The sequence below is a fragment of the Phymastichus coffea genome, unplaced genomic scaffold, assembly GCF_024137745.1.
Source record: "Phymastichus coffea isolate CEN01 unplaced genomic scaffold, Cenicafe_Pcof_1.1 PCOF00028, whole genome shotgun sequence".
NCBI lineage: Eukaryota > Metazoa > Arthropoda > Insecta > Hymenoptera > Eulophidae > Phymastichus > Phymastichus coffea.
The window spans coordinates 2303330-2327427 of NW_026706839.1; the positions used below are offsets into that span (position 1 = coordinate 2303330).

The following is a 24098-nucleotide window of genomic DNA, read 5'->3' on the forward strand; positions in this document are numbered from 1 at the left end:
TTTTGTACATATTCTTTATTGCATAGTTTTGTTATGTAGAATTTTTTAAACAATTGTGTTAATGAATAAGCTTTTTTTGTTTTTATTATGAACGTTTTTATTATTCAAGTAAAATTGCTTTTTATGTACCTTTACTTTAAGTACAAAATTCCTATATATATATCAGTGTAATTAACTTTAACTTTTTAATTTAAAATCAGAGAACTGATTTACTATATATGAGAAGTTATATTTTTAAATAAAATTAAAAATCAATATTTCAATAAAAAATTTTGCTATAAAATCAAGTTCAATGAAAACGAAAAATAAAATATAAAAGTATTAGCTGCAATATAAAATTAAAATGAACTTATTGCTTTTTGTTTGGAGAACTTTGGAAAGGACTTTGTCTCTTTCCTCTGATGTATTCTCCAACTGGTGATACAATTTGCTTATTCCAAAAATAACGACTTTTTGATGGTGTAGTTGGAGTTTTAATAGGTGATCTTGGACTTGTCTGAAATTGAGATAAATTTCTTGGTGTGACTTCAGGTGAGAATCTTGTTCGATTATCAGCTTTGGGTGATAATTTTGTTTGATGATGAGTTCCAGGTGACAATTGTGTCTGATTAACTACTTCAGGTGATAATTTTATTGGGATGGCTGTTCTAGATGAAAATGTGATTCCATTTCTTGTTGGAGGTGATAGAAATATACTATTTGTTATTTTAGGTGATAATCTAGTTTTATTTGCTATTTCTTCATAATTTTGAGATCTTAAAGGTAATCTAGATTCTGTAACACAAATTACAAAATGTTACCTGGATATTTTTAATGAAATTTACTTTCAATATATATATATATGACATATATTACCTGTTACATTGCTGCCAATATTATTAATTTTGTTAGTCAATTTAACTGGAGACTTCTTTGGACTTCTTTTTCTTTGATTTTCTTTATTATATAATTTTTGGCATGTACAGACAACACTTTCTTTTCTGATTTTTTCTATTTCTTCAGATAAGAATTTCAAAAATCTATCATACAGAAGATGAGGTAAATGCTTAACTTCTTTCAAAATACTTTCACAAGATTTACTTCTATTCATCCTCTTATGTTGATAAGATGTGTTATAATTCTTTAATGGAATTTTAGATAATTGCATATCATCAACAGTTTTACAGCTGGTAGAGTATTCATCATCCCCGTTGCAACTTTCAGTAACTGAATTTAACTGTGTAAAAGAAAAACTACGAGTCATTAACTTTTCTGAAGTCTCACAAAATTTTTCCCAACGAACAAATGATTCAGTAGTGTTATGATTACAAATATTGTTTGATTTTTTAGATGTAGGCAAACTACAATGACTATTTATTGATTTTCCCATCTTTCTTGGCTCTGATTTGTTAGTTTGCTCATCTACTATGTTATCTAAATTTGTAAATACAACTTTTCTGTTAAAATTGTTATTCTGTTCTTCATGAATTTTTACTTGGTTAATAATTTCTGCCACTACTTTACCAGTGTTTGTATTAGAATCATTCGGAGATAAACTTTTAAGAAAATAATCTGAAGTATTTGTAATTTCTTTTTCTTCAATAATTGTTAAGAGTTTTTCATGTAATGTTTCTAACACAGGAGAACAGTCTTCAGGTTTAACATCAATTATCTTCTGGTGTTCAGCTTGACTTGTACTTGAAATATTATTTGATAAATTCGAATGGCCTTCTTTTGAATTAAAAACTTGTCCTAGATGCATATACAATGTACTGTCATTACTAGAATTACTGTAATTAAGATCTCGACAATCACTATAAACATCATCACTACTTTCTGAACAAAGAATAGCCAAATTGAGATTAGGTTTACTACTATCTTTGTCTAATGAACTAATAGAGAAATTTGTATCTTCTAACACGCTATTGGAATCTGTTTCATTTAATACTATATGTCCAGCTAGAATAACGGAATCTCTGGATGCTTGTAATATTTTCTTCATAGTATACATATTGCTTTGAAGATCATCAGAGCATGTGCTGTAATCTGATGAACTGCATGCAGCTTCTCCCTTTGACTTAGGTTTAGAATCTGAAATTTATTATTGAGTATTTTATTTATAAATAATATTTTGATGCTCTGAATGTTAAGACATTTTAATGTTGATCATCAAAATGTTTAAGATATGTTTTCTATTTAAAATAAAAACATTTTTGTTAATTTAAAATAAACATCTAGTTCATGTGATTTCTGGAAAGTATTTGACTCTAATTTGGAAACAAAACAACAAACATTTTTCTCTACATTTTTGAAAAAAGAAATATAAAAATTGACTCACCTTCTGATTCTGATGTATTATGGTGACTTCTTGGTAAATACATATTGTAATTCATCTTTAGAAGAAATTTTATGTATCACCACAGAAAAGGCAGCAATAATTATCAATTGCACTTAGATTTCTATAATATACACTATGTGGGAAGAATCACGTTTTACCGACTTCTTTGAATGACGGCCGACGACAAATGCATGATGATGTATGTGCGGTGAGATTTTTTCCACTGTCTTTCTCACGAGATAACTTCGTAGAAATCGGAGTCCTCTAAAATACTCTCATACTCCTAGCATATTCTGAAGGATACATATGAACGAAAACAGAGCATTTTAAGTATACATCCAGACATGTATAGTAAAATGGAGGGGGCAGGGGAGGGACTTATGGCGCAAAGAAGCAAATAATCGCCCGCGGTCGAAACTCAAACGGTCATTTTTGAATCCGAGCGTGTTTCTACCAATTGTATACGATAAAACTAAGAGATAAACTAAATGGAGTTCAGTCTTTCCATAATCATGGAAGGATGATAAAGATTTTTTATATAGTACACATATTGATTATCGTGAAAATTAACGATCATGATAGACATATCTGTAAGTCAATTTATGTTAGATCTATGCTGTAGTGATGTGAATATGGTTATTTATGTTTCAAAGTTGGGGAATATGGATACACAACCGGAGGAACGAGTTTCTGATTCTCACAATGTTCAAGATTTCCAGAACAAGTGCACGTATATATTATCACAGGTGTATGTTATGACGTGCTAATAAATCGAAAAAATATAAACTCTAGCTATCAACTTACACAATAATCAACCGTTTTTTAAATATTTTTTAAACATTTTTCAATTTATTAACAATGGTATTTTAAGTAGGAAAAAATCGTACAGTATAAGCTTGTAATTTCTTTTCAAACAAAATATATTTCAAACCATTATAACTGTTAATTTGCACAGATTCTTATGATTTAAATCGCATAAAAATTTTATCTCAATAATTGTGTTCCAAAAGAATTTTCATAAGATTTTAGACTTGTAATAATTCATGGACAGATGAGAAAAACATTTGTTAAACAAACGTTTTATAGTTATAGTTTATAAAAAGTAATCCATTAAAATAACTAAAACTTAAAAATGTAATTTTCTCTTATATGTTCACTTACAATACAAGTCAAATCACATATTTTATATGAATTATTTCATACCAATAAATGCATTTATAAGGAATTAATTCATAGATAGAACAATGTAAGTAAAAAGTAAACTTCATTAGAACATTGACTAGCCTGTACATGTACTTATTTCAATTTTTAAGTCAGAAAAGTTACAGTTGACAAACTTTAGTGAGATATGTACAAGTTTAAAAGAACTCTCCTATAATTGATATTCGTTGTAGAAAAGGCTGAGACTGACAGCTCAATAGCTGAAAATCCGTTTTAGCAGTAATGTTTGAAGGATACAAATTATTTTTCCTGATTTTCTCTAACATCATTTGAGGATCAAAGAAAGCTTTCCTTTCTGAGGGAGTGTCTTTATATTCAGTAGAGTTACTCTTATCAGTGGTCTCGTCATTATAAGTTTGAAATTCTTTGCTATCTCTGGAGGTTGTCACCACTGTTTCTACATTTTCACTATCATCCACTTTATAAATCACACTTGGAGGAGCAACTACTCTAACTTTATAGTCACTTGAGTCTATTGTCATGTTAGTCTCAAGATTATCAGTTTTTTTTGTTAGTACTTCTTCAGATGTTTCTACACTCAATATTTCTGTTACATTAACAGCATCATCTAATTTAATTTGTTTAACCTCTGAGAGTTTCTGAATTTTTATAGTTTGATTATTTTCAACTTTCTTATTTGTATCGTCTCCAAAATAATTCACATTAATTGGATCTTCATTTTTTCTATTACTAACTGCAACAAATTTGTGCATTCTGGATTTTTTTTGGGGAAACAAATTGTGTGGGTGTTGACAGCAATGCAATGCACCAGGATCAATTGGATGAGCTTCTGTATTGAATATATATCCACCAGCATCTACAATACAATGTCCCCATGGGGTTTGAATGACATCACCATGTTCTCCTAAATAAAATTAAATCAATTATGATAACAATATAACACATCAAATATCATTGATAAATAAATTATTATAAGGCAGACTGAATTGTGACCTGCATTGTGTATAAAATTATCAGGATCAAAAAGTAGATATAAATATTTTGTTGTTTCTGCAAGGAAAAATGACTCCATTCTATCAGCCTTGCGATGATCTCTAACATCATTGATAGTTGCATACCCACAGGTGGTTTTTGCACTGTGTTGTAAACTTCTCAAAACATCTACTCCAACTTGTATAAGAAAAGGATCACCTGTTGCTCTATAAAGATACATGACTGATTCTATCAATTCAGGTCTCAATGGATATCCTTCTCTGTTTGTTCCTGCTTCAGCTTGTGGAATATTGTAAAATTCTGGAGTAAATCCAAATTGTTTCCAAACTTTATGGTAATTGTGAAGTGACTTCATTGCATCTCCAACTTCACCGAAAAGACTTAAAACACCTGGCCAATAAGCATCAAGTGATTGGAAAACTGGTAAAGTCACTTGACCTTTTGTCATAGAAACCCAAAGGTGCCAATCTTCTCTACGTATATATTTCTCAATAGCAGCTCTATGTTCATGAAAAATTGCTGCTAAAGAAGGATCTTGAAAGAGCAAAGTTCCCTTAGCTAAGTACTCAAAGTAGGAATCAACTCCAGCACCTATTCCAGAATCTTGAGCAGTCCAGTGGCCATTTAAAATGTCTACATGATTACCAACAAGACCAATGTTTGACTTGTAATAATGCAAAGCCTTTACTGCATTCATAGCAACTTCTTCGTACAATGGATCACCAGTTAACCTTGACAGAGTACCAAATTCCAGTATGAATGTTCCAATTCCAGCTGTACAAGTGATGGTAGTCTCTCCTGGAGGAACTCCATATTTTAAATTTACTGTTCCATATGGCATTCCAGTTGGAGTATCAAAGGCAACAATCAATCTTTTTGCCATATCCTCAGCCAATCGTAATAGTGGCCCATTACATGGCCACCCTGGTTCTAATTGCATACCAGCTTTTTTTGAAAGTAAATGTGCACTAAGTAAACCACCAACCACTCTGATATTAGTTTCAAATACAGACACATTGATATTAGCTTCAAAGTCAGATCTTGATGCTATAATTTCTGCTACTCTGCGAAACTCTGTAAAATTACCCATTACAGCTAATGTGTCTAAAGCATCTATAAGGGTCAATGAAAAACTTCCCCATGTATCAAATCCATCACAGCTCAATGAACGTAGTTCATCGTAAGGATAGGCATATTTTAAATAACTAGAGTAGGCATGATCAAACATTGCTCTTGTCTCTTCTCGCAATTTCAGTATGTCTTTTTTTTCTAACCTTTGAGGTAGGCCATCGACTAATAACACACATTTTGCTATAATCAAACTTAACAGAGCTATGAACATCTTCCTGCATGTGTTATTCTATAGTTATCAATTTAAAATTTTTTTCACAGAAGGGCTTTGAATTTTGTTGTTGGAGTATTCTGATTGTGTTTTCTATATATTATCCTCAATCAAAATCTCTAAACAATTAAAATTTAAACAATTACTTTACTATACTTAAAATTTTTGATATTCATATGATATGCTCTTAAAATTATGCTGTTTTAACTATGCATATGGTATGAAATCCGAATTTAGTTTTGGCCATACTAGCCGATAAATCGATCAGTGATCACATATATATCTGTAGGTTAGGTACGTTCTCTTAACGATTTGACAAGCAAAGCTGCATAGCAGAAGAATGTAATATCTGAATACTGAAATTGTAAAGAATAAGTATATGTGAGAAATATATGCAATAGTGGTAGTGTAGTCGTATGTCGACAGAAATACAGTCTGCTGATCAATCATTTTTTTTCGGGCAAACAAAACTAGCTCCTAATTATGGTATTTATGTAATAAATTTAATGCCATAATTATTGGCTGATTTTCAAAATAAAGAAAATTCTTCGTTACAATAATTGTTATTAGTACCTATAATAAATCACAGCAAAATGTTGAGTCAAGATAGTATGTATTTAAATATTACAGCTAACTGCGCAGACGTGACAGCAGCTAAAAAAGAATAATTTTATATAGAATATCGATGTGCACATACCAGACCAACGATTCGACGTTCAATCGTCAACCTTCAATGTCGCAGTCAAAGCCGCAACAACAATGACGGAAGTTAGTGAAAACAATGGGAAAGGCACTTGGCAGCGTCGCGATTATTCTTCGGTTGCCGAGTGATATTCCCCACCGATTATTCGAGAGGGAGAGAGAGAGTGGCAATCTTTTAAAATTTTTTAGAGCACAGTTCACATTTCACTTACTCGGCTCGCTCGTCGAGATCGAGAAAAGAGCTTTCGAGGTTACATATATCCCCGTAAAATATGAGAGTTTTATTGCTTTATTCAAGAGCTCTCCAAAAACTGAAAGAATTCAAGAAACGACGAAATTTTGTAGCTGATTTCTCGTATTAAAACGGAATTTAATGCGATGGCATTAAACAATCTTGTTTATTGGTATGTGTATTATTTTTACGTCTCTATACGTAAATAGTCTTTACCAGAATAACATTTTCACTATCAACCAAATTTTTAAAGCTACAAATTAATTTAATTAATGTTGTTTTACATACATATTTTATTTAAATGTATATGCTTTGAATAATGAATATTTCAGGTATCAAAAAAAAATAGGAACTTATGACAAGCAGCAATGGGAGAAAACTGTAGAGCAAAAAATATTTTCTGGTTTTACCAATGTTCCTATGAGAACAGCAAAACTTAAAACAGAACTGATCGATGTTGATTTAGTTCGAGGTAATTTAGGTTTTACTTCATAAAAAGTAATAGTTTGAAATTGTTTTATTAATGATGATTGAAAACAGGTTCATCTTTCACAAAAACAAAACCAAAACATGGACTGGGGACAGTGGTTTATCTTGCAGTTCAAAGGCTGTTATTTTTACCATTCAATGCACAATGGTGGATTCAACAAACAAGCACTCGCATTTATATATTTTTTTTACTTCTTTATGGCCTGCAAATGCTTAATATCTACATTTACTTAAATTATTACCTGAAGGAAAATGATGTAAAAGTTTAATTGGAATTATTGAATATTGAAATTAATAAATATTGAAATTCAAATGTAAAAATGTTGTTTATAATCTATTATTTGCTTAGGTGGTGACAATGTCAGAGGTTCTTGTACCTGCAGTAATGATGTTAACTTTATCTATGGTACACTCACAAATCGTATCAACAAATTCTGGACCAATGATATCTAATAGCTATGAAAGACAACGAATTAGACGTGCTAGGCATGGTAGAGCTCGACTGAATAAAAGAATAAGAAGGAATATACGTATGTTTTTATATTTGTGATATATTCATAATAGAATTAGTTCATTTTATTTCATTCTTTTTGAATTAATGTACATGGTAATATTTCAGGCGAGAATGACGATTCAAAGACTTTTGTAGATACAAATTCAGAAAAAGTTAGTGCAATAATTACTGAAACCTCACCTTCAGTTAGATTTGCAAAAAAACTCATAATTGAAACATCAGCTGTAGCAAGTACTTCTAGCACAATAAAAGATTGCTCTGTATGTAATAGTCGTAGAAATTCACTGTCAAATCCTCAACCTTATGTTGAAGCCCAGAATTTAGCTATAGAAAAACAAATAGGTAAGTGTTTATAAAATATGTAACAATAATATTGTTTTATATCAACATGATAACTACTTCTGTTTATAGTTTTAATAAATAATTTAGAAGAAAATCAAGAAATTGAAAATGTTGTTCACCAAGATGACGATGGTTTTGAAAGCTTAAATGGTAATGCATCAAGTGATAACGACAGAGAAGCCTCTAGTTCCAAGAATGAAGACAATCAAAATGAAAATTCAGAAAGTATAGTAAAATCAAAAGAAGATAATGACAAAGAAGAAAATCCTTTGTGTGATAAAATTGGTTTGTACTATTATAATTGAGTTAAATTTTATATCTTTTATCAAAAATTGTAACTGGTGTTCATTTTTATCATATTTAACAATACACTCATTGCAGTATGATAAATAATCAGTTTTAGCCATTCTCATTAAAAAAAGTGTAATGTGTTTTATATGATTTAATCTTTTTTAAAAAGGCAAGATGACTTAGCTAAATCAACGTTTTCTACTTTACATGCAGCTTCTAAAGTTTCTAGGAAAAAAGGACATTTTAATGACAGTGAAGAAGATGAATATGACAGTCCGGTAAGTAGCCAAGTTATTTAATAAAATAATATTAGATGACCATAAAATCAATTGATTCAATTGTTGAATTAATAAAAAATTTTCAATTTTGATTGTTTTACCAGAAAATATTGAAAATTGATATGTTTGAAGAAACATGATCAAGTGGTTAACTAAATAATTGTATTACAGAGTAGTGAACATCCTTCAATTCCAAGTTCAAGAAGCAATAGGAGAGATTGCGAGAGTGAAGAAGAAGGAGAATGTGAAGAAACCATGACCAATCATTTGATGGAAGCTACAACTTCTGCAACCGAATGGATGGGTGTTACTACAAATAGTGACGAATGTAGTTACAGGTATAAAGTAAAAATTATATTGACAATTGTGCAGATATTATTTTTATAGCTTTATTGTAAATAAAGATGTTGAGATTCTAATTATTTACAGTTCTGAATTTGAGGAATCTGATCATGATAGTGAAGCTAAAGTGAATTATACAGAGTTTATAGAACATCCATTTTCGTGGGAATTCGAACTACCACCATCAGTTTTCCTGAATTCAAGTACTACTTCATCCGACAAAGGTGAAAATTAATTTTATAAAATATTTATATGAAAAATAAATTATTATTCAACAAATAATTACAATTTCCGATTTTATTTGAATTTTAGTTTCTTGTACAATTTGGACACATAGAGATATTAAAAAAGCTGAATTGTCGGTATTAGATATCAGTTCAGCAATAATAGCAAAAGTTGAATCCATGCCGGAAAGTATGGATTATTTTTATGCTGGACTAGTATTAGCTGTTTTATTGTCTTCTGTGCCTTCTCTTAGACGTGTTAGTGACCACTTTGGAATAGAATCCGTGAATAATACCGTTAGTTCCTTATCACCTAGTGAATTATTAACTGTCGATCCGAAGACGCTTTCAGATATAATATGTAAAATGATTAACGTCGCCTTTGGTTCATCGATGATGTAAGTTGAGTTTACTAAATTTCAGTATTATTCATACATATAATAACGAATAAGAATTAATAACGATTTAAGAAAATTTTCATTTACAGAGATCGCGTATTGATCTTATCTTCAGCATTTGAAAGACTTGTTTTAGCATCACTATTATTTTTTCTATTAGCAGTAGCCGAACGAACATATAAACAACGATTGCTATATGCAAAACTGTTTTCGCATTTAACGTCGTCTAGACGTGCAAGAAAATCTGACTTACCACACTTCCGTTTAAATAAAGTTAGAAATATTAAAACGTGGTTAAGTGTAAGGTCATATTTGAAGGTATATATTTTCTGGTAAATTTTTACAGCTAATTATTGCTTTTATAAACATGTATTTTGATATAATTATTTAAATATTGTAGAGGAGAGGTCCTCAAAGATCAGTTGATGTAATCGTGTCTTCAGTTTTTATAATCACTTTAGCATTACTATCGTTTGTTTGCTTAGAACTTATTAAGGTATGTTGTGATATATTTTAGAAAGTTGTTTAAAAAAATAATATTTGAATTCTAAATTTCAGGATCTTGATACATTACACTCTCATTGCAATGTAGAAGCTTTGTTTTGGAGTTTTTCACTCGGTCTATTCATATTAAGATTCATGACACTTGGAACAAAAATCAATAAAAAGTATAGAAATCTATCAATTTTAATCACGGAGCAGGTAATTCTGAAGAGAATAAAAATTCTCTATTTACACAAAATAATTGATTTTATTTGACTAAAAAAAAAACTATTTTTTAGATTAACCTTTATTTGCAAATTGAACAAAAACCTCATAAAAAAGAAGAATTTATGGTAGCTAATAGCGTTTTAAAGCTAGCAGCAGATTTGATCAAGGTAAGATGTTATTACTACTAAATTAAGATATTGCTATAAATAATTAAATTTTTAATTAAATCATTTTTCAGGAGCTTGAAAGTCCATTTAAAATTTCTGGTTTATCAGCTAATCCTTATTTATATACAATAACAAAAGTTGTTCTTCTATCAGCGCTGTCTGGAGTACTTTCGGAGTTATTAGGTTTTAAACTAAAATTACACAAAATTAAAATTAAGTAGACAATCATTTCATACATTTTAGTGGGTAGCCATTAGATTGGATGGTATGTACCATTGTACAAAGAATATTGTGATTTGAACTTGACCAAATTTGTTAAGAACTCAATTAAAGTTGACGTTTTGATCTATGATAATACGTGGGAGCTTACACGTAGAAAAAAAATTTCATATAGAACAAACAGATTAGCAAGTAAATGTCCTTTTGGAGTTATAGTAAATGAAACGTAAGCTTGAAGTTAACGTTTGCTTCGTTTGATTTTTAAATTTTACGTCGGTTTGTTAAGATATTTAACAGCAACTACCAGTATATATTCGAAGTGCATAGAAAAAAATATTGTTAAACATTTTAAGCTTGTTAAGAAGTCTTAGTATCTAAAGTATTTCTGAAAATTAGAAGTGGATTTCGTGGTAAATAGCAAATTTCACAACGCCAGAAGTGCTTTATTTTTATTGTTAAAACCCAGTAGCAATGTTCAAATTTTAGAAGGTGTTTTACTGGTGATTTCTGTGCAGTTGCAAGCAAAAGTAATTATTATTTCTTTATACAAAGTTTTAACACGATTTTACCATAATGACGAAAATTATTTTTTATGTTATGTATATATTATCAGTAAAGATTATAAGTTTCATTATTCAAGACAAAATGTACATCAATGTATTTTCGTGTTGACTGTTTTACAAATATTTGACGATTAGCTGCGACATTAGGATGACTATAACAGTTTCTTGTAAAACAAGTAAGTATTACGTGAGTTGTATGGATAGTATGAAAGAGAAAAATACTAGAAATTTTATTCTTTATGAATATATTTGTAATATTTAATATAATGCAATATATTCAATTTGTTTTTGAAATAAATTACTGTATTTCAGAATCAATAAGTATATGTATAAAAACACAATGGCAGTTTCTTTATTTTTCAAAATAGGTTGAATTGCCACTCCTAATTCGCGATATGATGTACACCATTATAAGGATATTTTTAAATATAATTATTTACATTGGTAAATTACAAGCTTTTAGGATAACTAATAGAAAATATTACTATTGACGTTAAATTGTATAATTTAGTTAAACAATACATCTTCACATGCATAATTATAACGTAACATTTTCATTCTGAGATTATCATTTAGCTATGCTTTATCGCGATTAATTAAATATCGTTAATGTTTTTAAATTTAATTTATGTCCGTGTCTCGTCATGCATGTATAGTTTATCACATTGCTTGTGATAATTATTAAACTGTAAAAAATAAATACCTTTTAAGAAAGAACTGATCAAATTAAGACATGTTATGATCAATATGTATGTGGTTGTACTTTTATTCTTACAGGATAATGATTAAAATAATATGAAACAATAAATTATTCTTGTGACAATAGATTATTCTGTTGATGTTCATAACACAGTGTATTCTATAATAAACTAGCACGAGTGTATTATAAAGGATAGTAATTGCAGATATATGTTGCTAGTGTAGTTGTTAGTAAAAAAACGTTCAATGCGCACCTTTACGAAGCACTAACTTGAAATATGTCTGAGTTTTTATATCATAACATAATATGTAAATAGTGATCGAATATGTTCAAATGAGTGATTTAAAATATGTACATACATGTTGATTAAATAACCAATAGATTTAAGTGCGTTCGAAGCCGAGAGAGACAGAAGCTATAATTCATCTGTGATCGAATGCGTAAGTAATGTCACGCGGTTCTTGGCTCTGCCTTCCTTTGGTCATCTGAGGGTGGCTCACGCAGCCACATTTCAAACTAGCCAATGTGAACGTAGCTTGATCCGCGAAGCGCGTGCGCACTGCGCAGGCTGTGTGCGTTTCTGGTAGAAGAGTGCGCGCGTGAGAGAGAGAGAGAGAGAGAGAGAACCGGGCTAACAGAAGAGAAACTGTAAAACTAGTGCGGACTGTTGTCGCCGTCAGTGTGTCGTCCAAACGAGTAACGAGTGAGAGAGAAAGAGAGAAGAGAAAAGAGAAAAAAGGCGGCAGTGGCCCTGACCATGGCAGTCGCAACTGAAGATTTCTATTACGATGGATTTCGTACCTTCAGTTGGCTGTCCGAACTCGTTGACATCCCTATCGATCAAGTGAGTTTTACTTTTTGATCGAGAAAAGTGCACGTTTCTTGTTTCCTTTTTAATTTGGATACGCCCATCTTGTACCGGCTAGTCTCTGCTATCTGGAGTCTAGGATGAAGGGAAATGTATACGTACATCTTGCGTGACACGTGCGAGGAACGTTGCAGAAAATTCGTTACAAAAGGGGAGATCTGTCATCTCGCCTGTATACATCGCATCGTCCGCGTGTGTACAATACGTGCGTGCGAGAAAGAGAACACGCGCCACAGTAACGTTCCGATGCGCTCGTTTTTTTTTCCGATTGCCGATGTGGGAATGCCCTTTTTGTCATAACGGTATTCCATCCCGAGAGCAATTCAAATTACGGTCAAGCTTACTTTCACCGCGGGTGTGTCTACAGAATATGATTTTTCAGCCCTCTAACCTCGCGGAGATGCCTTCGCTGTCTGTTTCCGGTCCTCGAAATGGAAAATGTTATACTTGTTCCATTTACGAAACAAGCGAAACTTACGCTGTTTTTCGTAAACTGCTGGCTTTCACGCGAGAACGGCGCGACAGCGTTTTTCCAGGCAAATAGCGATGATCTCACTGCCAATAGTATTTTTAGTTTCAAAGTGTGAGCGCGAAAATTATTTGGGCAGACGCCCCATTTAAGTTCCTGCGAGATCCACGCAGCCAAGTTTCCTCGCTCCAAAATTACGTAAAAATTATGTAAAAATGATAAGTGAACCTTATGATCGCCGATTTTTCGCGGCGCTAAGCCGCTAAGTCGGCGTGAATTGACGTTCACGCCGTTCGCTTCGCGCGCGCACGCGGTCCCTTAATTTACCTAACTGCGCGCGATTCAGTGGACTACCAGACGGTGATATTGAAGCTCATCGATGAAACCCCCATTTGAGCAGCGATTCGCCATAGCTTCCCTTGCTCAATGCATTCTGTATCGTGACCGGCAGTTCTGGAACGTTCCGTTCACGCGCCTAGCGGTCGCTCTTTCTTTTCCGCACGCGAGTATACAGCCGCACACACTTGTTGAGCTTTCGAGACGATGGAAATGGCTGCCTTCGATTTCCACGACTCGCTGAATGAGATTCAAGTGATAAACACCATTCACTTGATGAGCTCGTTTGTTCAAAACCCGCGTGTAAAAAAATCAGAGCCTTTATCTCATTGTCGTTCCCCTTACAACCTTACCCGCTTCCCGCTTCACGGCGCTTTGTCGCCAAGAAGTTCCCGCATGTATAAATATACCTTTTCATCGACGCATACGATTATGTCATCGGACGTAAAAATCAAAGCTTCCCTCGGTCATAACATTGAGTGTGTAATTATATAAACGTGGCTTTCAGTCATTAATTTATAAGTTGCGCGCAACCAGTAATTTTTTCTCGGTCAAACGATGTACAACTTTGCTTGCGTCGATTACAAAAGATCGGCGATGCAGACGTTGTCTATTTCTAATGCTAATGAGATGTGGGAAATGGAATGCACGCGGTTGAACCAGCTGGCGTTGGTTTTGCTGTTTTACGATGCTAAATTTTCAGAGTTACGACCCATCTGAAAATGTGTAGATGGCGCCTAGTAGATTATTACGAACTTGGGCATTAGAGGATCAACAAACAACATTTGACGACTCAAAACAAGTGCAAATTACAGCTCGAGTACTCGCCGTAAACACCACGGTGAAACCTTAAACTTTTTCCATCGGAAGAACAGTTCCGCAGAGCCAAACTTCCACATCTTCCGCGTCTCTCAAGAAAAAAAAAGTCGCATAACACTACACGTGTACGTGCGAACTCGCACGAGACTTTATTTACAGTTAACAGTCTATTTCCGACTATACCGACTCGACGAAAACGCACGTAGGTGCGCGCGTATTTACGCTACTTGTTGCATCTCTCGCGGCTTGCACACGCCAAACTATCTCGAGTTAACTGTAAGCGACATGCGACTTTTTATGGGCCGCGAGCTCGCGCGTGCGGCAATCATTGTACGAGTTCATCTTAGTCTGCGTACGAGCGCGAAGAGCGTTGCAGTGCGTCATTCAAATGGGTGCACACAGCGCTCGGGGTTATATTTATTGGATGACGCGATTATGTCAGGCGTGTCGAATGGAATATCTTTCGCGACGGTCGCCGCGACCGCGCCTATACCGCTCGTTCATTTGCCTCGTCCGTCGTGCGACTTTCAAGGCAAATACACTGGAACGGCGCTGTAATTACACGACAATTTATCTAGATTCAAGATCGATGTGTCCAATTGACTCTCGTGTCAGTTTTACAAGAAAAAAAAAACTATCAATTTTTACGAACAACTTCATGTCGAGCGTGTCATTTTAGAAGACATCCGTTCACGAACGGCGTAACATGTTATGAAAGCATACTCTTTTCAATTTCAAATTCTATTCGCACCGTAGCCATTATTGAGTGACTTTTGTACGAAACGCCAGTGCAAAACACAAGAAAAAACTCAGCAAGCTTGTGCTAAAACCAAATATTTGGTTTCTCGCGCGTCGAAATTGGCGTTGAAAAACGTGGATCGACAGAGGCTATTGTAGCTGTGCGTAAAGTCGCGGCGTGACGTGATTGCGAGGCCGCCCACCGAATTCGAGGGAAACATTTCAACGATCTTTTCGTTCAATCGATAATCGCGAATTCAGCCGAACGGACATGAAATCGAACACCAATCATATTTCGAAATACATAAAGGAACGGCCGTCAGTTGCCGTTGAACGCGTGACAGACATCACGAACGCAATCCCAATCAAGACTATTCGGATTGTCCGTTAGAGGGCTTTGCAGCGAGAAACTCCGAGTGAGCCTGCCTTTGATGATGTACGTTGATTCAAAGCGCAGGCAGCGGACTTATACCGTGTCTCGCGTGATTATTACGCGCGTCTTTTTCATTAGGCGATAATCGATTCCTGATCACGCCCGCTAACCTCCGTCGGTTTGTGCTCTCGCAAAGCACGTTTTCAGTCGAGCTCTGTCACGAAGAACGAGAGCGCTTTTAGCTTTCGCAAGTCATTCCAACGGAGTCGCGGAATAATTTTTTTAAACGAGGTCACCGAAAATTGTCAGCCGCTGAGCTCCTTAACGACTATCGTGTCCTTTTAGACTGCAGTTGCATGCTAATGACATGGACGCTTGCGAAAGATTGTGACAAATTGGTGCTCTATTCGACCAGTTCGAAACTGGTTGTAAGAAAAGTCCGTGCACGGTAAAAATAATTAGATATCGATTTATCGCTCTGCAAAAATATATCGCGCGACAGTACGAGTCGAGCGCCGAGGAGGAGACGAGCTTTCAAAGGGATAATTCTGCCCGCGCCGACTTATCGAATAATCGACATGCATAAATAGAGGAGGAAAAACAAAGGCAGCCGAGAGCTGTGTTTTTTTTCCTTCCGATAATCTCATTATCAATGTAGCTGCAAAGAAGACGGCGAGCTTGAAAGATCTGCGGGGCGTGACAGGTGTAGGTTAGCGCAAGATTAAAAAGGGCCGTTATGTCGAGCGCAGAGATGAACTGATATCCAGTCGTAGAGAGATTTGCCGATATAGGCGTCCGAGCTGGTGAACGGGTGTACGCAACGAGGTCGCCTCTGTCACGCACTCGTTTGCCTTTGTCTTGGAGCGACAGAGGCGCGTCGGAGGAGCGTCGGAGGAGAAATCGCGAGTCCGCGGGCACATTGATACGCGACGCCGTCGCTTCCTTTTCGCCGATCGATTTACCCACACGTGCTCTTGTTGTGTGCAGCGGCCCGATGTTCTCGTAGAAGCAGATCAATACGCGCGCGTTACCGCGCTACGTCGTCGTGGATTCTGCACGAAGAAGCATTTGCGTATATGCTTGTTTCTGTTTTCGGATCGTTCGCTCATTATCCAACGGATATGTTAATTTGGACGCCTTTTGTACTTGTAGACTCTGTTTAATGAGAAACCAATCAATGGAAAATCCCTTTGTTTTACAAAATACGGATGAATATCGAAAGCTCGCCCTGGATTATAATGCGCCAATGGTATTAAAGTTAGATACGATAATCGAATCAGCGGGCGAGCGGCGCAGTAGCAGTAGGCAACTAACGAACTTGGCTTCTTGCAGGTGAATTTCCTAATAACCCAGTTCACGGCATTGGGATTGGCTGGATTACTGAGGTCGCCGTTAAATCCAGTAGTCGCTTCACCGGCAAGCCGACATGCCTTTGGTCTTGTAATTGGCCTTGTCCTTGGTTACTTCAATTTTGGCAAGTAAGGTTTCTGATCAGGCTTACTGTTTCTCGCTATCGAACGAATCGACGAACAACGCTCGCGTTCGCGGAACCCTGTCAGCTCAACGGTGTACAGTTGTCGATTGGACTGACGGTTGAATTTTCGTTCATTGGGTTGCAAGCATCGCGAACACCATTTCGGCCACGAGGCATGCGACAAACATTAATCCATCGTCCGCTTGCTCAGACAGGCAGTGCACTTGGCGGGACTTCCGGCGCTTTGTTACGTGGCGATGCGGATGCTCGATTCTCACCACATGCAAAGGTAAGCAGGCGCAAGATAACAAAGAAACGACGCATTGTAATAAATAATAAAATTTCGCTTGTAACGTCGCTCCCGTATGAGACACTCTGCGCGCCGCGTAATTTTACTTTCGTATGTATCTAAGAGGATTAACTTGCGACGATAACTTGCCGCTGCTGACGATGCTCGATCATTTTGCGGCGAGTCATCCTCGCCGGATGCCTCGGATTATTTCATTGGATTAAGAACGTCCCCAGCAGCCATTCGGCCAATCGCTGTACGTATACCCACCGCGTTCTGCTTTCGTTTTCATTCGCTTGCCGTTTTTCTTTCCTTTTTTCGCCGCGCGAAATTAAAGGAAATCGTTGTTTCCTGTCTCGTTATCTCGATTTGGCTTTCAGCATAGTATCAATGTGTGCGTATGAAGTGCAGCGTCGATGCGCAAAGCCCGCGTATACGTTAATGATCGGTACTGAGTAAACAAAGGTCCATTTGTGCAACCTCGACACGGAATAGATTAGATTTAAAGATATTTCGATACTTCGCTTCTTTCGTTTGTTAATGTCTTTCTGTTCGCAGGGTTGTTCTTGCAGTTGCTCTCATATATCTCTCGTGTATCCATTTTCATCGTCAGATGTACGACTACGGCTCTTGCACATTGGACGTCACAGGTATACAATATTCCAGATATTTAATCAATAAAAATTCTGCAATTTATTATTTTACTTGTTAACAGCTCCACTGATGGTGATCACTCAAAAAGTAACGAGCCTGGCGTACAGCGTACACGACGGTCTGACGCGTAAGGAGGACGAGCTCACGCCCTCACAGCGATATTATGCCGTACAGTACGTTGTATATATATATCTATATATATAGGCACATTTTATTTTTATGGCTTTTATGAGGACACTGCACCATCCAATTTCTTTCCGTTATTCTACAGATTTCCATTACAGATAGTTTATTAAAAAATTCGTATATAAAATTGGTTTACTCTTATTGATTTTTTCATTGGGTTATAGGAAAATGCCAACAGTGTTGGAATATTTCAGTTACGTCTTCCAGTTCCAAGCCTTAATGGCGGGACCCATAATTTTCTACCGCGACTACATCGATTTCATCCACGGGCGTGGCCAGAAATTATTTAAGGTACATATGGAGTATATTTTAAACGAGAGTGAATATGACTTGTGGATGTTCAATTTGTATTAACTCGTATAACGTTGAAATTTAATGGGGACGATTTATTTATAGGAAAGATAGTTGCTAATTTTGTTTGTTTGATCCGTACATAGAGTCCTTACGATGAGCAAAGCACTCGAGTTAATGAAATTGTTTTGGAGCCATCGTTAACGCCGATAGTGGTAAAGAAGGTCATAGCAAGTCTTTTGTGCGCTGTGATTTTCGTTCAATTGATTCCATCGTATCCCATAGAAAAAATAAAAGGTAATGTCTTCACTCTAGAGCAAAAATTATGTTATGTTCTTGCCATTGCTACGTTATAGGTATTTTTACAGATGACGAGTTTCTTTACAATACTTCGACGGCGCAAAAGTACTGGTACCTAATAGTATCTACGATGTTGATTCGTTTTAAGTATTATCACGCTTGGCTGTTCGCTGATGCCATTTGCAATTGCTCAGGTTTGGGTTTTAATGGTTACAACGAAGACGGCACGGCACGTTGGGATCTCGTGTCCAACGTTGACGCTTTTAAATTTGAGGTAAGCTTTTTCATCCTCGATTCCTATCGTGCATATCAATTCAATTTAATGACTGATTGTGTTGTGTTTTTTTGTAGACTGCATTAAGTTTAAAAGATAGTATCGACGCCTGGAATAAGGGCACGAATCGTTGGTTAAGAATGATAGTTTACGATAGAGTGAAGCACAATAAAACCATACTTACCTACAGTCTTTCTGCCTTGTGGCATGGATTCTATCCTGGCTACTACCTTACCTTTGCGAACGGAGCCTTCTTCACCGTTGCTGCACGTACAGTGAGTTACGCATTCGACAACAATTTTATTGCCATCGGTATCACATACTGTTTATCGAGTTTCGTGCGCTTTGACCTATATTCTATTTTTATCTTTTGCAGGTTCGTCGGCATGTTAGACCGTATTTTCTTACCTCAAAGACAAAGAAAGTATTTTATGACGCGCTTACCTTGGTCACGACTCGATTGATACTGACCTATATCACATTCAGCTTCATCCTTCTCGAGTTCCAACCAAGTATCACTTTGTACCTGTAAGTGAACTATTTGTTGCACTTTATTCATGAATATATAACATTACCGTTATAAATATACTAGCGTACACCGGTTAAAAGTATTTCATAGTTATGACGTCAGTCACATTGATTATATTATAACAAAAGAATATCTAATATCCGTTTATTTCGAATTTCTTTTTCAAACAATAGTCTGGAAAAAACACCTTTATTTAACGAACTGAAGAATTCGGGTCATTGTTACTCGCTCGAAACCAATTATTTGACAAATATTTAAATACCTCTTCATCTGGTTCTGATATCGTTCTTTTATCTCGTACTACTTACCGATAGCTACAGCTCGCACCCGAAAAAACATCTAAAAAATTACGCATCAACAACTCCAAGGAGTATTCTCGAGACATGGCAATATTATTGACATATCAGTACACACGTTTTTAATCCATGAAAAAACAAAACGTGCCTCGTTGTTCCCACGAGACGACGCCTTATGCATTACGTATTACACGTTCCATTTTTTGTTATTTTCCATTTACACATGGATGTTTATCATTAAGTGTTTTTGAGATAAGTTCGCTAATTATAGTATCTTTGTTTTTATGTTATGTTCTTATCATTAATCGTGCTATAAGTTACGATCGAGTGCTGCGGAATATAATAATATTGTATACGTGACCGAATAGTCGATTAGTTGGACAGTTCGGTCGCCAGATGACGCTTGGAATAAATATATATCGTGCGTCTCCAAGTACACACGCGTTCGAAAGTCAGTCACCTTTTAAGCTCCGATATAGAAGCAACATACTGTGCATGCAAACGTTATAACAGTTCGCGACAGTATACTCCAAAATAAAAAAGACCAAGCAAGCGTTTTACGCGCAGTATTAAGAATATGTGTAACATTTTCTCAAAGTTAAGTAATTCGAGTGAATTTATTACTTTTCGAGAGATAATCTACACAGTCGAGCAGCGTAAAAGCACGTTAAAGTATTACTGCAAAAGCCGTGTGACATATATGCAGAAATAATCTGCTTTGTAAATTTACTGTAAATAACTGTACATAGAAGTTACCATCTCAAGAGGTACGTATCAAGATAGCATACTTTTCGAGTAAACTTCAATATTGCTTAACACTGACAAATATTCACGATTGTTTTTTTCTTGCCATACAAGGCCCAAAACAAATATACGCAGTAGGCCGCAGGGCCGTACACAAAATATCGGATCCGGCGCGTGTTGCTTGGGCATAGTGCGATATCTATAGATATATATATTCTTACTGCTGTATTGCGCATGTATATACAAAGCATCTCTTCCCTATGCACATGGAAGGAGGAGAGACCGATGCTCCTCTTTTGCATGTACTCGCTTTGTAATTTTTCTTCGACGAGCCATAAATAAAATCATGCATCCTTGAAAAACTTTCCAAAACGCCATCGAGCTCAATACAGTATTTCCATAATGATAACTCATTAATTATTCATAGTTTTTTCAGGATTTGACAAATAATAATCTGAATGATCGAGTAAACAATCGAACCTTACGTGCCGTTGAAAAATAACAAAAATCACGACTGTCTAAACGGTTTATTGATAAAATGCTATTGTTTACGATTTTAATCAGTTTATTTAGGGAAATAGACAATATGACCGCGCGTGAATAATAAGATAACTCACCATTTTCTTCGTACATACAAATTATGTTAGTATCAGGCGTTTCAAGTACAAAAATTATCTTTTTTATCGTACGCGGGTTTCCTTGAGACAGTCTGCATGCATCCATTGAGTTTTGACATTAGTCGAATTCTGTTTGTCGTTTGTTCGACAACGTGCATGTACGCCACAACCATACCATATTGTTAGCGGGATTTGCCACTTAGTTTTGGTATTTATATGAAATGTGTATAACCATCGCGAGTCAGGTATTATGTTCGGAATCATACGTAGAAAGAAACGATTATCACTTGGCGAACAATGTTTTCTCAGTTCTCAACAGTCAAACAGTTCGTGAACCGGTTGTAGCGTAAAAAATTAATAAAAACAAATAGTCGCTTTCAATGACAAGACAGGACGACAGCGAGCTTCGCATTTGAAGTTGACAATGAAAATACAAAGGAAGCAAGCAATTGAGCATGTTTGCCGGTGTGTTTTTGCAGGACCATGTTCCTCGCACCGCATTTGCTGGGAATGTCGGCGATATTGGTGTTGCCTATGATGCCGAAGGCATGCCGCGAAGTGGCCTCTCACAAGCACAATCATCACGCAAGGCACGAGAAAGCGGCCACTCTGTTGCACGCCGCCCACCATCACAACAGCTCACAGCGCACCTCGGCCAGCAATGGCCATGTGCACAAAGGCAAGTGAGCGACGGCAGCGACCTTCCAGTCAACGCGTACTTTACACCGCGCGCAATGCAATATTGTCTCGGTTTTTTCCTCATATTGAGTTTCTTGGATTGTCGAGAGCGATATTGTATCTGCGAAGAGCGGAGTTTGAACATCTCTCTGTCGTTGCGCGTGATAATGGCAGCGGCAACTCGGTCATATATACACACATATACATCACATATATATTTTTTGAAAGAGATATATGTTGACAAGAACAAAACAAGAATATGTTTACAAATACTATATATTGTGTGTGTGTATATATATATATACACACACACACACACGTACATGTAAGATTGTATGCCGTATGAGTGTTTGTGAGAATATTTGCAGGAAGGGACTGCAAGTGTTGTGTATGAGGTATTTGTTGGTATGCGCGGTATGAGTCAGTAGAGAAGATATTACAACTTATAATCGTGGTTTAGATAATTACGCAGACGTTTTTATCAATGTTTTCAGAGAGTCTTTATGTTGAGTGAATACTTAACGCAAAGTCAGTGTACACTGTTAGTTGTTACATAATTCTTTATATCATTATGTGTTCTTCACTTGTCATATACTGCATCCTTTTCTCTCTACTGAACGTTAATTTTTGTGATTTTACACCGCCTTGAAAAACACAATTACTTCGATATTTGCAATTTTGTTTTAAAAAATTGCACTTTAATCATACTTTCGAGAAATTTAAGTTTTTATTTGTATTTAACCATACTTGTTAAGATACGAAAATGCTACTCATTTTACATTCGTTACCAATTATGTTTTGAGATATAAAATGAGAATACATTCAAGTGTCAGACAAAAATAAGATTTCGGAAGAAAAATTTACAATGCAAACATACTTTTTATACGATATTTTAATTTTTATAATATTCACATTTTTACCTTGCAAAATAAAACTGAATTATCTTCAAAGACTCTGAACTATATTTATTTTTGTACAATTCATGGTCAGAGTTGTATCAGCTGTGTAAACGTTTTCTGATCAACAACCATAGAACAATATTCCCATAAGCGTTGATGTTTATTATCAGACTTCACGCTTCTTGCTCGATTTTTCGAGTTTATATTTAGCGCTTCCGATGGGTTCAAATGGTATAAACGGAAATTGAAAAAATGTGTCTACGTTGCATCGCCTTCGATCAGTTGTTTTAAAGCTGAGACTGACAGCTGCGATGTCCGAATTGATAATCAAACTTTTTCCTAAACTAACAAATAAAGTCGAACGGAATCTCCACTTTTAGAGCTTTTGCTCTAAATTTGTAAAACCTTTGTTTATATATGTCTTTCTATAAATTTTCTTTAATTACGCTACGAAAAATATCGAATAGATGCTATTGATGTCTTGTTCATTTTCTCAGCTCATACATCACTGCGAGATGAAACTAAAAAAATAAATTTTTTTCAATTCACAAAATGACAATACAATGTATAAAGTCTTCATTTTGTTGATCATTTAAAATGTTACCAATTATAAATCGATCTAGATGTCTTTCCATATTATGTTGATGAAAGATTTTTTTGTCGTTTCGGGTGCGAAAGTCGCAATATGCTTTTTAAGAAGTTTTCCGTGCGAATATTGGAATAACTGATATTTTCATTCGAAGCAATCATAAAAACTAACACGAATTCATTTTATATGTAATCTTTTTTTTACTCTAAAATTACGACTTTTGTATTGTGTAATATGTTATTTTTTAATACATGAAATTTTCTCCAGATATTCTTGTTGATTTTTTTCACGATTCCCCTTCCCTTTTTCCTGTGGTATTCAACTATTAGTATCATTTAATTTTAGAACGGCTGTTTTGTTTGTTATAACAGTTATGCCGCACACACCTGTTTGTTTAAAATTTTTAACTTAACTGTTAGAACAATATTAATTATTAGGGAAGATAATCATTCTTTCACGAATTGGAAGTTGTGTTTTATTATACTTATCAACTTTTATGTAAAATAAAAATGTTAGCATGAAATATAAGAAAATGCTGTTTTGTCAATAAATTTACTATTTCAAACGAATCATTTTAGATTATTGAATATTTGATAGAACCAAGTGGAAATCAAAGAAAATCACAAGAAACCTTATAAAAATGAAGATTTTCACAAGTCATCTGTCTTC

The 24098-nt window shown here is 35.0% G+C and overlaps 4 protein-coding genes across 10 annotated transcripts; 2 read left to right on the top strand and 2 right to left on the bottom strand.

Moving 5' to 3' along the window:
• Positions 1-155: 155 nt before the first annotated feature.
• Positions 156-2627, bottom strand: LOC131675757 (uncharacterized). Its single transcript, XM_058954881.1, has 3 exons — positions 2318-2627; positions 856-2070; positions 156-774 (listed from the first exon to the last, which is right to left on the bottom strand). Exons 1-3 carry the CDS (start codon positions 2370-2372, stop codon positions 350-352), a joined length of 1695 nt encoding a protein of 564 aa, XP_058810864.1. The 5' UTR covers positions 2373-2627; the 3' UTR covers positions 156-349.
• A 649-nt stretch (positions 2628-3276) lies between these two features.
• Positions 3277-6649, bottom strand: LOC131675756 (ER degradation-enhancing alpha-mannosidase-like protein 2). 2 transcript variants are annotated; one of them, XM_058954880.1, is made up of 4 exons: positions 6563-6628; positions 6408-6488; positions 4493-6190; positions 3277-4403 (listed from the first exon to the last, which is right to left on the bottom strand). In XM_058954880.1, exons 3-4 carry the CDS (start codon positions 5832-5834, stop codon positions 3676-3678), a joined length of 2070 nt encoding a protein of 689 aa, XP_058810863.1. In that variant the 5' UTR covers positions 5835-6190; positions 6408-6488; positions 6563-6628; the 3' UTR covers positions 3277-3675. The 2 variants fall into 2 exon arrangements, with proteins under 2 accessions (XP_058810863.1, XP_058810862.1); XM_058954879.1 differs by lacking the exon at positions 6408-6488 and having other exon boundaries at positions 6532-6649.
• A 159-nt stretch (positions 6650-6808) lies between these two features.
• Positions 6809-12109, top strand: LOC131675755 (protein phtf). 2 transcript variants are annotated; one of them, XM_058954877.1, is made up of 15 exons: positions 6809-6940; positions 7101-7240; positions 7309-7520; positions 7607-7787; positions 7877-8113; positions 8183-8398; positions 8618-8682; positions 8854-9020; positions 9112-9248; positions 9337-9646; positions 9736-9964; positions 10047-10142; positions 10205-10348; positions 10429-10524; positions 10596-12109. In XM_058954877.1, exons 1-15 carry the CDS (start codon positions 6915-6917, stop codon positions 10743-10745), a joined length of 2406 nt encoding a protein of 801 aa, XP_058810860.1. In that variant the 5' UTR covers positions 6809-6914; the 3' UTR covers positions 10746-12109. The 2 variants fall into 2 exon arrangements, with proteins under 2 accessions (XP_058810860.1, XP_058810861.1); XM_058954878.1 differs by having other exon boundaries at positions 7309-7514; positions 10596-12108.
• A 526-nt stretch (positions 12110-12635) lies between these two features.
• LOC131675760 (lysophospholipid acyltransferase 6) lies at positions 12636-22944 on the top strand. Of its 5 annotated transcripts, XM_058954883.1 has the most exons (11): positions 12636-12850; positions 16942-17087; positions 17295-17372; positions 17931-18022; positions 18088-18199; positions 18377-18503; positions 18650-18800; positions 18872-19077; positions 19155-19352; positions 19454-19605; positions 21743-22944. In XM_058954883.1, the coding sequence occupies exons 1-11, from the start codon at positions 12764-12766 to the stop codon at positions 21948-21950; spliced, it is 1557 nt and encodes a 518-aa protein (XP_058810866.1). In that variant the 5' UTR covers positions 12636-12763; the 3' UTR covers positions 21951-22944. The 5 variants fall into 5 exon arrangements, with proteins under 5 accessions (XP_058810866.1, XP_058810867.1, XP_058810869.1 ...); XM_058954884.1 differs by lacking the exon at positions 17295-17372; XM_058954886.1 differs by lacking the exon at positions 12636-12850 and having other exon boundaries at positions 16952-17087; positions 17303-17372.
• The last annotated feature ends 1154 nt before the right edge of the window (positions 22945-24098 follow it).

What these genes read in the sequence shown, in the direction of transcription:
- LOC131675757 (XM_058954881.1), bottom strand. Translation starts at nt 2,372, where the DNA reads ATGAATTACAATATGTATTTACCAAGAAGTCACCATAATACATCAGAA. An exon ending in TAATACATCAGAATCAGAAG is followed by an intron (nt 2,071 to 2,317) that starts GTGAGTCAATTT and finishes AATAAATTTCAG; the next exon opens with ATTCTAAACCTAAGTCAAAG. An exon ending in TATTGGCAGCAATGTAACAG is followed by an intron (nt 775 to 855) that starts GTAATATATGTC and finishes TTTGTGTTACAG; the next exon opens with AATCTAGATTACCTTTAAGA.
- LOC131675760 (XM_058954883.1), top strand. Translation starts at nt 12,764, where the DNA reads ATGGCAGTCGCAACTGAAGATTTCTATTACGATGGATTTCGTACCTTC. An exon ending in GATTCTCACCACATGCAAAG is followed by an intron (nt 17,373 to 17,930) that starts GTAAGCAGGCGC and finishes TTCTGTTCGCAG; the next exon opens with GGTTGTTCTTGCAGTTGCTC. An exon ending in TTGACGCTTTTAAATTTGAG is followed by an intron (nt 19,078 to 19,154) that starts GTAAGCTTTTTC and finishes GTTTTTTTGTAG; the next exon opens with ACTGCATTAAGTTTAAAAGA.
- LOC131675756 (XM_058954879.1), bottom strand. Translation starts at nt 5,834, where the DNA reads ATGTTCATAGCTCTGTTAAGTTTGATTATAGCAAAATGTGTGTTATTA. An exon ending in TAATTTTATACACAATGCAG is followed by an intron (nt 4,404 to 4,492) that starts GTCACAATTCAG and finishes AATTTTATTTAG; the next exon opens with GAGAACATGGTGATGTCATT.
- LOC131675755 (XM_058954877.1), top strand. Translation starts at nt 6,915, where the DNA reads ATGGCATTAAACAATCTTGTTTATTG. An exon ending in TTAAACAATCTTGTTTATTG is followed by an intron (nt 6,941 to 7,100) that starts GTATGTGTATTA and finishes TGAATATTTCAG; the next exon opens with GTATCAAAAAAAAATAGGAA. An exon ending in TGAAGGAAAATGATGTAAAA is followed by an intron (nt 7,521 to 7,606) that starts GTTTAATTGGAA and finishes TTATTTGCTTAG; the next exon opens with GTGGTGACAATGTCAGAGGT.